The following is a 15,931-nucleotide window of genomic DNA, read 5'->3' on the forward strand; positions in this document are numbered from 1 at the left end:
AAAGTACTTGATTAGAGTTGGTAGAGCTCATACAATTAGATTACTCATGACAATATGGGGAGACGTTTAATTGTCGGTAATACCAGATTCATCTGGCAGTGGTTAACTTCATATACCAGTACCTTGTGAGAGCACGAAACTTAAATAAGAGGCTTTAAAGTACATGATAATATAATATGTTCAAGTCACGTGATGAATATTCGTGGTCATGGTCACGTGATATCAGAGTTTCAAACAGCTACCAGGCTGAAAAAGAAGCCAAGTTTCAAGTCTCATGTAATTATGTTATTATATTATCTTTATAATGTGAGCTCGGTAACTAAATGTGAGTTAGTTCGGTAAATGCGCTGAGAGTCTGTACGTTCCTGAACTATAATTTAGCAGCTTAGATCCGTGACATGTTCATGGTCACGTGATATCAGATACGTGACATTGGAATATGATTGTACATTATTAGAGCTGTTATTTGGAAATTGAGACGAGAATATTACACGTTATCGGACTGAAGACACGCAGGACAAACAACCCACCCATCACAGAAGAGCAGGAGAGATATTAACCAATGAGCGGCCAGCTCACAAGGATAACGGACCAATCAGAGATCAGGGATTCAACCACATGACACTCAGTAACCATGGTTACGAGCCGACAGCCCGGATCAGAGAGCCAGCTCATCATTGGATCATTAACAATTACACACGGTTAATTTGCAGCATTAACGCAGATCATTGCACCCAATCAGAAGGCAGGATTCCGCTCACCAGCCAATCAGAAGTGCCCATTCTCTGTCACATGGCAAGTGCAGGTAATCAGGGAGGGGAGGCTGTGTATTTTTAGTGCTGTGATCCGAGGTAAGATTGAAAGAGAGCAATTAGAGTTTCCGGTAAGTGTGATCCAGGTGGTAACGAGTGTTCAGTAAGTATTTGTGTCACACAGATCGCACTGAGTGCGGAAATAACGGTCTTAAACATGGAGTGTGATCAGTGTAAGGTAGTGTAGTGCAATTTAGTGTAATGGGGTGTAGTGTAATTTAGTGTAGTGGGGTGTATTGCAATTGCGTGTAATGGGGTGTATTGCAATTTAGTGTAGTGGGGTGTATTGCAATTTAGTGTAATGGGGTGTAGTGCAATTTAGTGTAATGGGGTGTAGTGTAATTTAGTGTAGTGGGGTGTATTGCAATTTAGTGTAGTGGGGTGTATTGCAATTTAGTGTAGTGGGGTGTATTGCAATTTAGTGTAATGGGGTGTAGTGCAATTTAGTGTAATGAGGTGTAGTGCAATTTAGTGTAGTGGGGTGTATTGCAATTTAGTGTAATGGGGTGTATTGCAATTTAGTGTAATGAGGTGTAGTGTAATTTAGTGTAGTGGGGTGTATTGCAATTTAGTGTAGTGGGGTGTATTGCAATTTAGTGTAATGGGGTGTAGTGCAATTTAGTGTAATGAGGTGTAGTGCAATTTAGTGTAGTGGGGTGTATTGCAATTTAGTGTAATGAGGTGTAGTGCAATTTAGTGTAGTGCAAAATAATGCAGAGGGGTGTAGTGCAATTTAGTGTAGTGTAAAATAGTGCAGAGGGGTATAGTGCAATTTAGTGTAGTGCAAAATAGTGCAGAGGGGTATAGTGCAATTTAGTGTAGTGCAAAATAGTGCAGAGGGGTATAGTGCAATTTAGTGTAGTGGGGTGCAGTAGTGCAGCGCAATAAATTGTAAGTTGGTGAGGACGTTAGTAGCCGGTATACTAATTTCAGTGGTCAAGTATCTAACCCACAACCGTTTTAGCACATTTAAACTGGTTCTACAAACTGGTCCTATCAAGGTCCTATCAAGAATCGATATTTCCCGCAATAAGACAAGTATTGGGAAGAATGCGAGCAATTTAAAGTAAAATCCAGTAAAGACTGAAACATACCAACGACACCAACAGAACAGCTGCTATTGGCAGGACACACATATAAATCGTATAAGTTCCCCAAAAAAACCATAATTGCTGTCTGCTGAGAACTTCAATAAATAAATCCCCCTTTACTTCCCATTTAATATTACTGACCTGGAAGATCTCAATAAGGTCAAGTTCGCGGAATCTGAAAGGAATGTTGGTCACGTGTAGACGTTTACTCTTGTTGTGAGGCTGAGTTGGTATCCCTGGTAGCAGCCCTGGGGCACTGATTGGGGACTGCGTCGTGGTGGTCGTCTGAAATAGATTCTAGGTTATTCTAGGTTGTTCTAGGTTATTCTAGGTTATTCTAGGTTATTCTAGGTTATTATAGGTTATTCTAGGTTATTCTAGGTTATTCTAGGTTATTCTAGGTTATTCTAGGTTATTCTAGGTTATTCTAGGTTATTAACTTGTGTTGAGTAAATTAAATTTGTAAAAATATCATTTTGTTCGTGAATGTTTTATTGGCTTTAAATTAACAAATGGTATATTGTATTTTTTATGAATTTGACGAACATTTTTTCATCAAATACTTTTTTATCTGTTAGAACTGATAAGAAAATAGTAACGATTAAATCCGGGTTGATTTAAAGACAAAGGACATGTCTAACTAAGGGTTTCACTAAGGGTTTCACTAAGGGTTTCACTTAATGGATACCGATATCGGGACCATCAGCACATTTTACTACACAGGAATATTTTACTGTGGCGTAATATGTTTAAATAGAAAATACAGTGAGGGAGATAATTGGATTGATGAAAAGTTAAACAGCCTTAATTATTATTGTTAATTGAAGTAATAATTAGATGGTCATTAGCATAACGACCCAGTTTTAAACCCTACAAATATTAGAACTGCTTGGACTCACTCAAACTCTAACAATCTCCTAAATCTACACGGCACGCACGTGTAAATTTAATCCTCATAACATGTAATTTATGTGACTAAAGAATGAAGTTATGTAACTAAAGAATGTAGTTATGGGCGTCGTATCGGAATGTAGATCCGTCTCTGCCTCTCTCTGCTGCAACTATGTGTCTCGCTGACAGGGCTTATGCCGCACATTTACGTTTCTAAATAAAAGTATTTGCTGGAGTGACGTGGGGGATATAGTTGTTGTTGTTGGGTTTCGGGAGACTTGAGTTTAAAGTGTTATAAAAGCGTGTGAACTTTAGCGTGACAAGGTTTAGCCGTTACAAGGTTGGCGTAACGATGTTAACCGTTACAAGAGTTAAGCGTTACAGAGTGCGTGAGTGTTAAACCATTGGCGTGACGATAAGATTGGCTGGTTCAAACTTTAATATCTCAACTCAGCTCACAATTCGCTACTTTATCAACAGAAACTATGTATCTGGATATTAGTGGGTTTTGATTGGTTAATACTGGAAGCTGATTGGTTAATACTGGACGCTGATTGGTTAATCGCTGTCACGTGACAAACTCACCATTATTCACTCCTGACTCACAGAGCTCCTCTGACTCTTTGTTAAACTCTACACACTCGGAGAAACACCGCATGGAAAACGGCCCTCCCAGTCTCCAAACCACGTGTTACACTCAACCAAACCGTGTGTTACACTCAACCAAAACCACGTGTTACACTCTACCAAAACCACGTGTTACACTCTAGCAACCACGTGTGTTACACTCTAGCAAACCACGTGTTACTCCAGTGCTTTATTCACCGGGTCACAAGGAATACAGCTCAAGATCGAGTTAAGCCTCTAAATTTAAACATACCTAACCTTCTCAGCATGTGTATTTTGTAGGATTTAATTACTGCGTAATTAATGGCCGCCTGTAAACACACAGTTTGATACATATCAGCAGTCGTGATTCTAAACAATATGTACAAATGTTTGCCCTGTATATAGGCCAAATACAACATGTTTGTTATATTATATATCAAATCTCAACGCTAATTATACAGTTGTTGCAGATGCAGGGGACGATATTATATTGTACAATATGGACTATTGTTGGGTATGTTTAACAGTGTTGCTCAATGTAGGGTGGGTCCGGGTAAGTGCTGTTTAATTTTAGATATCAGAAAGTAGATTTAGTTTCATTCTTTAATTGAATCTATTCTTAAATCAGAAAACGGACAGATCTTTTTACAATACTAAATTAAGAAAATTATAATGTACAACTGAACTGCAGATATCATTCTGGCCGAGTTAGTCAATATTCTGGATATAAAACTAGGTTGACATACTTTGTTTTAAATATTAAGAAACCCTACAATAGCTTACACACATGTCACATGTAAGTTTATAGTTTATAAATAATACATTTATAGTTTATACCTTCACATCACCCATGTTTTCTGAAACTGTGTTTTCCTTGTTGAAGTTGTTCTCGCTCTGTGATTCTATCATTTTGCAAATTTCTAAGAGCAGCAAAGGTAATTAATCAATTATAATTGATCAATTATAAGTCAATTACAATGATTTGTCTGTAATCAAAGTTAACTCATCGGAAACTGATTTGGCTAACAGAAACGGCAAATAAATGATTATAAATCAAATAGAGAGCAAGAGCTTCTAAAATACCGATATCGAGCCAGCACATCAGAGCAGAAAATACAAAACAGAAGATTTAAAAATGTCACAAACGAACTGAAGCAAAGGAAACAAAAGCTCTAAAATCACACCTGAATCTAACAACGATTACCGCACAGATAAACACACTGAAAACAATAAATCTCACAACTAAAAACCCAAAACTTAAACACGACACGACACGTCTACACTCTCCAGCTGAGAGATATTTAGATAGCCACCAGCCTGAATTGTAAAGCGATAATCACCTAATGACAGGCCAAAACGAAATCGGAAATTTACAGGATATAAACCAGACAACTACTGCTAACCAGAACGCCTGGCAAAACTAAACGTCAGACTGATGAGAAAATACAAACCAAGTTTGCAGACTGAAAATAATATAAAAGCAGAAAACAAGTAAAAGACGGGGGAGGAGTTAGTCTTCTCAACACTCGCCACTCGCTATAGAAAATCTAAAACTGGGTATAAATCTAAAACTTACAGTCCAGGTTACAACTCTAATTAGAGAGAGAGAGAGGAAGAGAGAGAGAGAGTAAGAGAGAGAGAGAGAAAGAGAGAGGGAGAGTTAGAGTTAAAAACTTATTTGTGTCTGACTAAATGTAAAGAAGCTCTATTCGGTGGCGGTGTATAGCACTCATGGCGGTGTTAACCTTTCCACGAATTCTGTCTGGGTGTTTGTTCGGACACATTTCTGGGTGGTATAAAACGAGCTTGAAGGGGCGTAGCCAGGGTAGTCAGGAAAATTTAATTAGTTTACCTTGAGTAGGATGGACAAAGCCGATTAATGGACAATCAAATAAAATGAACAAAAAGGTGTGTTTGACAGCAGCAATTAGGTGATCATAAATGGTGCAGCTTTGCACAAGTGCCGACCAAAGTTCATCTCAATCTGTGAGATCTTAACGCGGGGAAGTTAACGACACAATTTTTAAAACTTAAACTGTAAAACGACACAATTTTACACGAGATGGAACCGGTCAGATTACGCAGTTTAGAAAAGAAAGGTTCAAATTTAAAAGGCCCAGTTTCAAGTGAACAATTAAACAGAGAAAAGACGTTTACTGAGCAAAAAAAGAAAAGGTCGAAGTGAACAATTAAACAGAGAAAGGCAACGTTTACTGAGCAAAAAAAAGGTTCAAGTCTACAATTACAGTCCCAGGTTTCCAGAGTTTACAGAGCGAAAAAGAAAGGAGGCACTCCAGTCGGTTATATCGGGGGTGTTTAGCGCGCTCACCAGGCCAGCTCACCAGGCTCTCATGGAAACGAGTCACATTCCACAATGGAGCTCTCCACCAATCACAGCGCTGGAATTACCCCACGTGACTTTTTCTAACCTATCAGATTGCTCGCTGGGTCCATTGTGGTCGTTAATATAACTGGGGAGCTATCAGGTTACAATGTAAATCTGTTTGTGTAATGAGTGAGAGAGAGAGCGAGTGAGGGAGAGAGAGAGAGAGATTGAAGGGTTCAAGGACAGGACTTAAGTGATTGCGTGTAAACACACTTGGTAAGATGGTATTGCAAACCCCCTCCCGTTGAGGCACGTGATATTTCCTATTTATAATGACTATTTCGAGAACATTTATCTGTGTAACTATTCTTTAAATCTTTTATGTCCTTTCTATTTACATTAGTTTTGTTAAATAATATATCTTTACATTAGGTTTGGGAGATGCCTAGTCCAACTCTGATAGAGGGCTAAGGAATATAGAATGCATTGCGAACGATCCCAAAGGGTCATACCCTGGAGTTTATACAGAAGTAATAAGCGAGAGTATAGACAAATCACATGGACATTATAATAGGGTGCATGTGAAGGGAGGTGACTGAAATGAATTGTTAAAACACTGCACAGCTATAATACAGTTACTGTACTATATCGTGCTCATCTGTTACTGTACTATCTCGTGCTCATCTGTTACTGTACTATATCGTGCTCATTTGTGGTCTTTTGCATCGATTAGAATGGGCGTGGAGACTGGGACCTCTTTCACAGTAAATGGTCTTTAACTTCACGTGCTGCTACCACTACCAAGACGAGAGAATGGAAGGTTTTTAGTGTTGCAAAATGTATGACTCAATTTAAAGAGAATGGAAGGTGATCATGGCGGCGGATTGTAAACTGATGTGAACAGTTTTCTAGAGAAAAACGAATATATTTACTTAATATGGCAATATAATTGAATATTAAACTGTTCCCAGACAACGATGGTAAGTCGTCTGTATAATATTAATTTATCCGATCTCTTTGACCATCGAGGCAACAGAAATCTGGTACTTGAATATCGAGTGTCTGATGGTAAATGGTGATGGGGCGGTGACTCAGAAACTTGGTAGTGGTAATAATGCTCTTCATGAGCAAATGTCACGTTCGGAAATTTAACATCTCAGAAAGCATTTTTTACCAAAGTACCGTGCGTTTGGAGTAAAGCAAAAACAAACAAAGTACAAACATGATAAAGCTAAAAATCGAATGAATTACGACCAACTTGATGACCTCAGAGCTCTGATGAAACAAGAAAGTGCAAAATAATATTGAATAATAAATTGTTAACGCTTAACTTAATCATGCGTTCAGAAATAAGCCGTGCTCGTTAAATATTAAAAAACGCAAAAAAGAGAAAACGTGTCAGTCATAAAGTCATCTTGATGTTTGAATTACGATTTGTAACAATATTTAAATAACATTATCGTAGAGAAGTTTGGAAATAACGCATACCCGGTCATAAGTTTTCTAGTTTAAAACATAAATTTAGATTAATCATCTTTCATATAAACTGATTTCATTTCATGAAAGTATGACAAATTGTTTCAATATTCTCGGTCACCGCACCGTGTGTATTGGATATGTTTGCGTCGTGATAATATCACATAGACACGTCAAAATGACACGTAATAAAGAAGGGTAGAATACAATAGATAGAGTAAGTCCCTGAGTAACAGTGCACGTATATAACGACGATTATTTCCCGATTCCCAAAACTAGATACATTTCAAAACATCTCCAGCCTCTACCCCTGACCTGGTCCTAAAATAGCTCTTAAGTCCAACAAGCGACAAACTATAGTAATAACAATTGTACAGCAGTGGAGAAACAGGACGACACAATATATAATGTAATGATCAAGCAGAGAGAGCGGAGGATACACAAACAATGCTAGGTGACTTGCCCCCTCCCCTCTCTCTAGCAAATTATATTGAAATCTCTACTGTTGTCTAGTTCAGATAAAAGTGTCGCCTCTGCACTCCTCCGTTATCTGATAGTTATACAGTTATAGGTGGGTATATGGGTCTGGATTATACTATTAAGGATGGAAATGTGGTGTTTCGCCGCTCTCCCTTGTTGGGTAAACTTTTGATATTACAGCAGTTCTACGTGTATTTTAAAACGTCATGTGGTTTTCAAGTTTTCTATCACTAAGATTCATGTAGTTAACAAAGTAAGCAGATTGTGGTTCAGATGGACTTCCAATGTTAATTATAGTGGGTCATGTACTCACATCGAACAATGGGCAACTCAAATTATGGAAACGAAATTTAAATTAAATGGTGGGAGTGGTCTGTTAAGTTTCGGGGTGTGTCAGCACCTCAGTGTGATTATTTTAAGAAATACTTAGAAACTCCTCTCGAAAGCAAGAAGCTGAAACAATAATCTCAATTTCACGACGACTGACAGTCTTACTACCTCGGAAATAATATTCCTTGCAGAGTTTCTGACATTTCGAGACAACTGTTTGAAACCAATCCTTTTAGAGGACTTGATTTTAAACGCTCCAACCGTAGACTAAAAATTGACCCTCGTTTAACGACGACCAATAGAAGTAATATAGGAGCGAGTTAATCTACCTGCTCTTGAATTTACGCAAGCTTTTGAGCTTCCATTTCCAATGGTTGATCGCAACTTAAATTACTTAAAAATCACTTGTAGTGCTCCTTAAAAACAGGGTAACTGTAAAAACCGGGTATTTTGGCGGGTTTAGGTGAGTTTACTTCTATACCAGTGTAGAGTGTAGAGTGTAGGGTGTAGAGTGTAGGGTGTAGAGTGTAGAGTGTAGAGTTTAGAGTGTAGAGTGTAGAATGAAGGGTGTAGAGTGTAGAGTGTAGAGTGTAGAGTGTAGAGTGTAAAGTGTAGAGTGTAAAGTGTAGAGTGTAGAGTGTAGGGTGTAGAGTGTAGAGTGTAGAGTGTAGAGTGTAGAGTTTAGAGTGTAGAGTGTAGAGTGTAGAGTGTAGAGTGTAGCGTTTAGAGTGTAGAGTGTAGAGTGTAGAGTGTAGAGTGTAGAGTGTAGAGTGTAGAGTGTAGAGTGTAGAGTGTAGAGTGTAGAGTGTAGAGTGTAGAGTGTAGAGTGAAGGGTGTGAGTGAGTCTACTTCTACAATCTACACCACTAATGTAGGGTGTAGGGTGTAAACTGTAGGTTTGTTTACTTCTACACGGTACAGCTTCAAGGTTCTATTTCAGGTAAATGTAAGCGAGATGGGGCAGTATCACGTGGTCTTACTATTGGCTAAAAAGTAAAATCACTCCTGAGTCCAGGGTCCAAACACCCCCTTACACACTCAACCTCCTCCCAATCCCGTTAATTCAATCATACCCTCCCTAATGATGCCGCTAACGATTCTTTGTGCTCCCTGGATTTAGAAATACTGCCAGCCGATTGGTTGAGATGTGTCGTGTGACCAGTGAAACGCTCGGTGATTGGCTGAAAGATACCACGTGATATGATGAACGGACTGTGATTGGCTCGAAGAAGAAGCGCGGATTATAATGCCCCAGTTTTCATATTATTACGCTGGAAAATTCAATAATGTGAGTACAGAATTAGAAGATTAGATTTGCTCTAGATGATCCAGACTAATGTGCCACGGAGAGGTCGTGGTAAAGCGAAATATTAATAGAATCACACTCAGTCGCACACAGCCTGAACCGGACCGAGAATGAGCCCAAACCTTCCCTGATCAACCTGGGAGGTTTGAGGTATCACAATCCCGCGGTCTGATTGGTGGAGATGGTCACGTGACAGGTCATCCTGTGGTCTGACTGGTCGGTTGGGTCAGATGACGCCAGGGGTTTGGGTTTGAGAACATGCAGCTGCACGTGATGGTGATTACTGGAGAATTAAAATTAAATTAACGGGTGCTCGGATAGTTGATACTTGGATAGGTTTTGAAAGGGAAGTTAAAACTAAAATCTGAACATTCCTAAACATCATTTGCAGTTCACAAGCATAAGATATCCGGTTTGAGCGAGCCTCAAAATGTGAATAAATATTCCTAAAATTAGTGTTGATTGGAGACTATGAAAACGTAGTTTTCATTATTTTGTGTGTTTGCGTACGCCGTACGCGACCAAGGCTGATCCAGTGACAGCCTGATAAAGCGGGGGCCTGTGAAAATAGGGAGGCTAAACGTGGCTGAAATACCCACGGGAGAGATCGCACAACCTCATGCTTTTAATCTCATCAATCTAGGAGCTTTTAAATTTCTTTTTAATCTCCACTTGGCTTAAAATCTGGACCACCCTGTTCACAAACCCAACAATGTTTAGTCTGAGGGTGCTGTGCAACAGATAGTATCAAGATACTATCCCTTATACAATATACTACAGTTAGAGATAGTGGTATCATTACGAGTTGTCTGCTAAGTGCTAAGTTCCTCTAAAGGAGGTTCTATTGGTTATGATGTAGAGGATGGTAGAGCTGGTTTCAAGCACAGGTCGCTCTCAAATTCAACGATAAGCAGTGACCTTCGGCACTTGATACCTCCTCAAGTCTCCACTGATTTACTAACTATCAATATTGTTTGTGTGCCGTGAAAATAAATAATTGTTTGATTAATATTTTGGATTGGACGGTTTAAAAAAATCTTAACAGCTTAATCATCGTTAATTATCGTTAATTATCGTTAATTACCGTCTACTAGTTACACAAAAAACCATTCAATACCAATAAATTCGCACGGTTTGTTTGTGGTGTTAGTTAGAACACCTTTCTCTCACAAACAGAGTCTAACCCAAAATAGCAAAGCTTCAAAGCATCCATGGATTTGATCACCGAACAACCTTGCTGCTTACGTTCAAGATCAACCTGACTTCTAAGCAAGGTGCTACCTTGTAGAACACACTAGCTAATATCCCGAAATTAAGGTATTTTCTTGGAGCACTGTTGTCAGGTTGTTAGATAGGGTACTTAGTGACAATGAGATGGTTCTCTAGCAATCTTAATGGACCATGTTACAATGACATTTTAGTTACAAGAGAAACGTAAAACCAGCTATCAGTATATTATGTTGGGTAATGTTGACGGAGTTGACCGTAATGGTAGCAGAGAAGATTATTTACCGACAGATTTTTCTGAGACGAAATATTAAAAGGAATTCGAAATTTCAAGTAGGAATAATCAATATTCGAAGTATGCAATGTTAGAATTACGGTTAACTAAATAGATTGGATCGAGTAAATAATTAAATATTGCACTGACTGAGTTTCTTACAGCGGAGGTAATATTTTTAGAATTACGAAGCTTTACCGATTGCATGATTAAACAGTGAAATTTAGGTATTGGAGCATTAATGAGCCAAGGAAATAGTACAGACAAAATCACGGAGGCTGGAGCCTTATTAATCGTGGAAGCAAGTTACCGAATGATTCATTACGTCGTGGCAATTAGGACAAACTCAACAATCACACACCACTACCAGAACCAGTAAATATACCCAGTTAATGGAAGCTCAAACATCGGTAAATCAAATACCTGTTCGGAGTCTTCCTCTTTTCCAGCCTCTCCCTGATTCTCCGCATCTTCCACAGTACCTCCCTCTTCTTTAGCCGCCACTTCCACAGCACCCCCCTGCTCGGTTGTATCCATAGCTTCCTCACTCTCCTGAGCAGGACCCGTTGTCATGGTAACGGGGGGAGGAGGTACGAATGTGTGTTGAGGTGGGTAAGGGTACATGCCACCATGGTGGGGGTTTGGTGGAGGGGGTCCAGCCATGGGATTAACATAGTAAAACATTGGAGCAGTCCAGAGTGCTGTCATGGTAAGAGGGTTTGTAAGATGTTCCTTGTTGTGGAGTTATTGAGTTAAGTATTACTGGGGAGTTTCTGAGTTTCTTGTTGGATCTTCTGAAGACGCGGGTCTTCTCTTTAACTTCTAAGATCAAGAATGTGTCCAGTAAAGTAAGTTGGATGTCTCACGATATTTGGAGATGAAGGTTGCAGCAGAGAAACACGAGTGCACGAAAAAGGCTGTAATAAACGGTATACTCAGTAAACACATATGATCACTCACAGTTGTTTGAGATGAGCTTCTCGTCCCCTCATTGGATAAAACACGCCACCAGACCATGTTCCTGTCTTCTGATTGGCTGAAGACTCCTGGAGTTGCCAGGTTTTGGTGTGGCAACGAGGAATTGGGTCGACCTGATCCACACCGACCACTCACAACCCGTTATACTTATCATGGGACACGCACGAACCAATCAGAGCACAGGAAACTCTCTGCTCACAGAGAGGTGTCCGAAGGGTAATTACTTGCAGTGACCACTATAAACCTCTACAGCTTTCTTACTCTCATATAGAACAGCATTTTACTTATTTATATCGCTTAAATTAGTGTACATTTCAACTTTACAATCTTTACTACTACTATTGATAGGTGATGGGCCGCATGAGCTAACGGGAGACTATTACTCCGACCACGTTAAATAGTAGTTTTCTTAGGAATCTCCGGGTTACGTTATGTGAGTGGACAGTAACTGAAGTTCTGGTAAACAGAAAAGGGGTTTTGCAAACAAAGAGATGGTTTTTAAACAAAAGGAACAGTTTTCAAAAATATCAGGGGACAGTTATTTAACGTATTGAGAGATCCATATTCGGACGACCGACAACTAAACCCAATTGAACCAGTTTGCACATAACTTAAAGAGCGCGCAATCAGCTTAATTGGGTGCCCATATTCATAAAGATGCCTCTCGGAGAGAAATTAAAAATAAGTTGCTTAATCGTCAGACGTCTCGAAATCATGGTCCTCGAAATTAGGTTACAGTTTAAACACCAAGATGGTAAGATTAAAGAATTCCAACGATTTTGATTGAGTGAATATTGATAGGGACACGGGACCAACTTTTTCTGTAGTAATCCTTTCCTACTTTATTTATGATTGTGTCTAGCCAGTGAAAAAAAGTGTCCCAGTGAAAAACTGTCTCCCGTCGCCGGGAATCCCGGTTGTTTACTGGTCGATAAAAGTGTTTAATAAAACAGTTTAGGTGACGATGGTCTCAATAGATAACTATAAAACCGCAAATAAATCACCAAGATCACTTAGTATTTAAGATTATCATTGGAGTCTTCACTAGATAACTATTTTACCGCAAATAAATCATCAAGATCACTTAGTATTTAAGATTCTCATTGGAGTCTTCACTAGATAACTATAAATGAACCTAAAATTAAAGCCTTGGGGTCAAAGAGCATTAAAGGCCTCTCACGAAGGTACTACGAGAATTGTAACATTGACTTGCAAAACCCGGTTGGTTTAATTGTAAGTAAGGCACTGTGAAAGGTGGTTTAAATGTCACGTGATGCTACTACGTCACGTGATTCTACTACGTCACGTGATTCTACTACGTCACGTGATTCTAATACGTCACGTGATTCTACTACGTCACGTGATTCTAATACGTCACGTGATTCTACTACGTCACCTGATACTATTGGTAGTTTTACGGAAATTATATAATTAAGGGTCGTCATAGCTCAGCCTTAGCCAGTAGACTAAATACTTCTACCAACTGTTTAAACTGTTTAAAGTGTCCGCTCAGTCGAATTTTCATTTAAGTTGGAGATTATTTGACAACTCCCAATCTTGGGCGAGCTTGACTAACCGTTTTTTTCTTAAAATAATATCTATTTAGTCTTAGACGTCATGATCGTTGAAGGGTGAAGAAGCCGCCAAGAAGTGTTTTTTGCTAAAGATTTAATCATTTCGCGGGCGTACGTGTACAAACTACAGTCACTACGTTTTAGTTGCTCTTAAATATCATATCTTCAAGAAGTCAAGAAGTTCAAAAAGTTCAAGAAGTCAAGGAGTCAAAAAGTCAAGAAGTCAAGAAGTCAAGAAGTCAAGAAGTCAAGAAGTCAAAAAGTCAAGAAGTCAAAAAGTCAAGAAGTCAGAAAGTCATAAAGTCAGAAAGTCAAAAAGTCAGAAAGTCAAGAAGTCTTGTCTATTAGTAAAGGATATAATATGTGATGATAAAGAAATGTGGCCCACGACACAATATGATGTATACATATGATATATACACCACTGTGGTGTTATCAACAGAGCAGGCATGTGTTTATTAGAAGGTAATTAACACAGGTAAACACTCGTCCTCAAATCATGATCAGCTCCTTACATATTAGACACAGGGAGAATGTGACAAAACTGAATGTGACAAAACTGAAACTATTTATGGAATTATTTCGGGCTCCGCATGCAATCAGAGATCAATTATCAACCAATTACCGACAGACTGGGTTGTTTAAGGGAACACCAGTGTGTAAAGATCAAGGTTGCTTCATGATGTGACACATCTGTGAATGGCTGTAATGGGTATATCAGATGACAAAACAACGTGTAATACAGTACAATAGACTGGAGGGAGCCAGGGTTTAAAGAAAGGAGGGGTTTCCGGGGCTGGGGACAGCTGGGGTTTCTGGGGCTGGGGACAGCTGGGGTTCCTAGAGTGTACTGCGTTTCTGGACCAAGAAAACGATTAACGATTAACTAGAATAGGCAAAGAAATAAAGAAGAAGTTTCCATTTTTCAGAGTGATTTAAAATAAGAACCATCAAAATATGAAATAAAAAATATATTCTCAGCGAAACTAAAACATAAAGTAGAAAACATAAACATTAAGTAGAATAAAACATAAAGTAGAAGTCAATACAGATACGGTTAAACATCCACCGTCCACGGTACAACATGCCAGACACTTTAACGGTGTATGGTCCTGACAAGTGCAAGTGATACAGAGGCAAGGGTTCCAAACGGATAAAAAATAACGACTTTGAAGAAAGAGACCGGAGACTGGTCAGGAAATAACTTTCACTAGAGCAGCAAACGTGACGTGCAAAGCAGCAGGGCATAGCTGACAATGACTTTCCAAGGTTTCCTGTACAGCCAATATAAAGCAACTGCGATTAACCTAAAAAAAGCCTTTTCCCGATAGATTGAAATTCCTGAAATACCTGCAGGGTCAAGTTGCCCTGACTATAACTACAGGTTGCCATGACGACGATACGTCTAGTCGCGGGCTAGTACCGAGGAGTTTGTTCTGTGTATTGTAAGCGAGGGAGAGCGGCCGAGCAACATGTACATCGAGTAAACGGTTAGTGATATTTTTGAATAAGCTTCGAGCTGCTGACAGAAAGCTATCAACGGGAAACTTCAACAGCGAACGAAAAGTCGGAGTTAGAGTCACGTGACATGCATTAACCAATCAGAGAGAAGAATTCCAATGTGCATGAGAAGGGGTGGAATGTAGGGAGTGTGGAATTTAGAAAACTGAAATATCAGAGAAGCTAGGATGAGCGGTAGGAAGAAGGAGGATTGCTCCTTTAGAAACCTTTCTTATGTCTCTAGGAGTAATTCTCATTCCGATATGAGCCCCCTAACAATTGTAAACCAGACAAACGAAGCCAGAACAAGCAGAGTGGGTACGTGACATCAACCTTATAAAAACAGCTAATATAAAACGAGAGGGAGACGGTATCACAGAGAGAGAGAGAGAGAGAGAGGAATCTACCCGAGCTGGAATGTACTTCCATATTGTGCCTCCTGAATATTATTCTTATCCAAACACTGCGTTCACGTCTTGGAGGACCAGCCAATCAGAAGCCCGTGTTTAGCCCACGTGTCGTATCAGGGCAATCAGCGCGCGGTTTTTGGACACGTGACAAATATAATCCAGTTAGCGGGCCGGGTTCCCGCGTCTGGGGCTTGTGTTTACAGTTCCGAACAGACTAAAGTCTGATTGACGTAATAGTAGACTGTCATTGGTAAGTTTGTGTCACGTGCCAGGGCAAGCTAAACTGTGATTGGTTAAGAGAGGAATCACTGAACCCCTATTGGTTGAGAGCGCCCAGTGGGAAAGGGAGAGAGTGACCTATCTGAGAGATGTGGAAATGCATGACAAATTTTACACGAGCGAAGTTGCGTGAAGGAAATGGGACTCCAGGAGCTAATCTTACAGAACTTGGAGCTGATCCACCAGGTCAGAGAGAAAGTTCTTACCTTGCCGGTAACCACACTATAAACATTCTAATTACAAACAATGATTTTCAGAGTAATATTTCCAGAGTAATGTAACGTTATGAACGTTTTAAACACGGCTTGTTGAAACTAGGAACTACAAATGGGACTTGCTTGAAATGATCAAATGGTGAGTAAGAAAGG

The 15,931-nt window shown here is 39.4% G+C and overlaps 1 protein-coding gene across 13 annotated transcripts in view; it reads right to left on the reverse strand.

The window, feature by feature from the left end:
* LOC134825030 (RNA binding protein fox-1 homolog 1-like) overlaps nt 1-15,931 on the reverse strand; it is an 89,332-nt gene that overhangs the window by 16,772 nt on the left and 56,629 nt on the right. For 5 of the 13 annotated variants that reach the window (XM_063837108.1, XM_063837104.1, XM_063837103.1 and 2 more), the window contains exons 2-3: nt 4,241-4,323; nt 2,045-2,188 (exon numbers count right to left, since the gene is read on the reverse strand). In XM_063837108.1, coding sequence (XP_063693178.1) covers nt 2,045-2,188; nt 4,241-4,312 — 216 coding nt within the window. In that variant the 5' untranslated portion in view covers nt 4,313-4,323. Of the gene's footprint in view, nt 1-2,044; nt 2,189-4,240; nt 4,324-11,245; nt 11,803-15,931 lie in introns of those variants that run through there. The other 8 variants (XM_063837107.1, XM_063837097.1, XM_063837106.1 and 5 more) reach the window with 6 other exon arrangements.

Source organism: Bolinopsis microptera, chromosome 13, assembly GCF_026151205.1.
Source record: "Bolinopsis microptera isolate Bmic1 chromosome 13, MBARI_Bmic_1.0, whole genome shotgun sequence".
Lineage (NCBI taxonomy): Eukaryota > Metazoa > Ctenophora > Tentaculata > Lobata > Bolinopsidae > Bolinopsis > Bolinopsis microptera.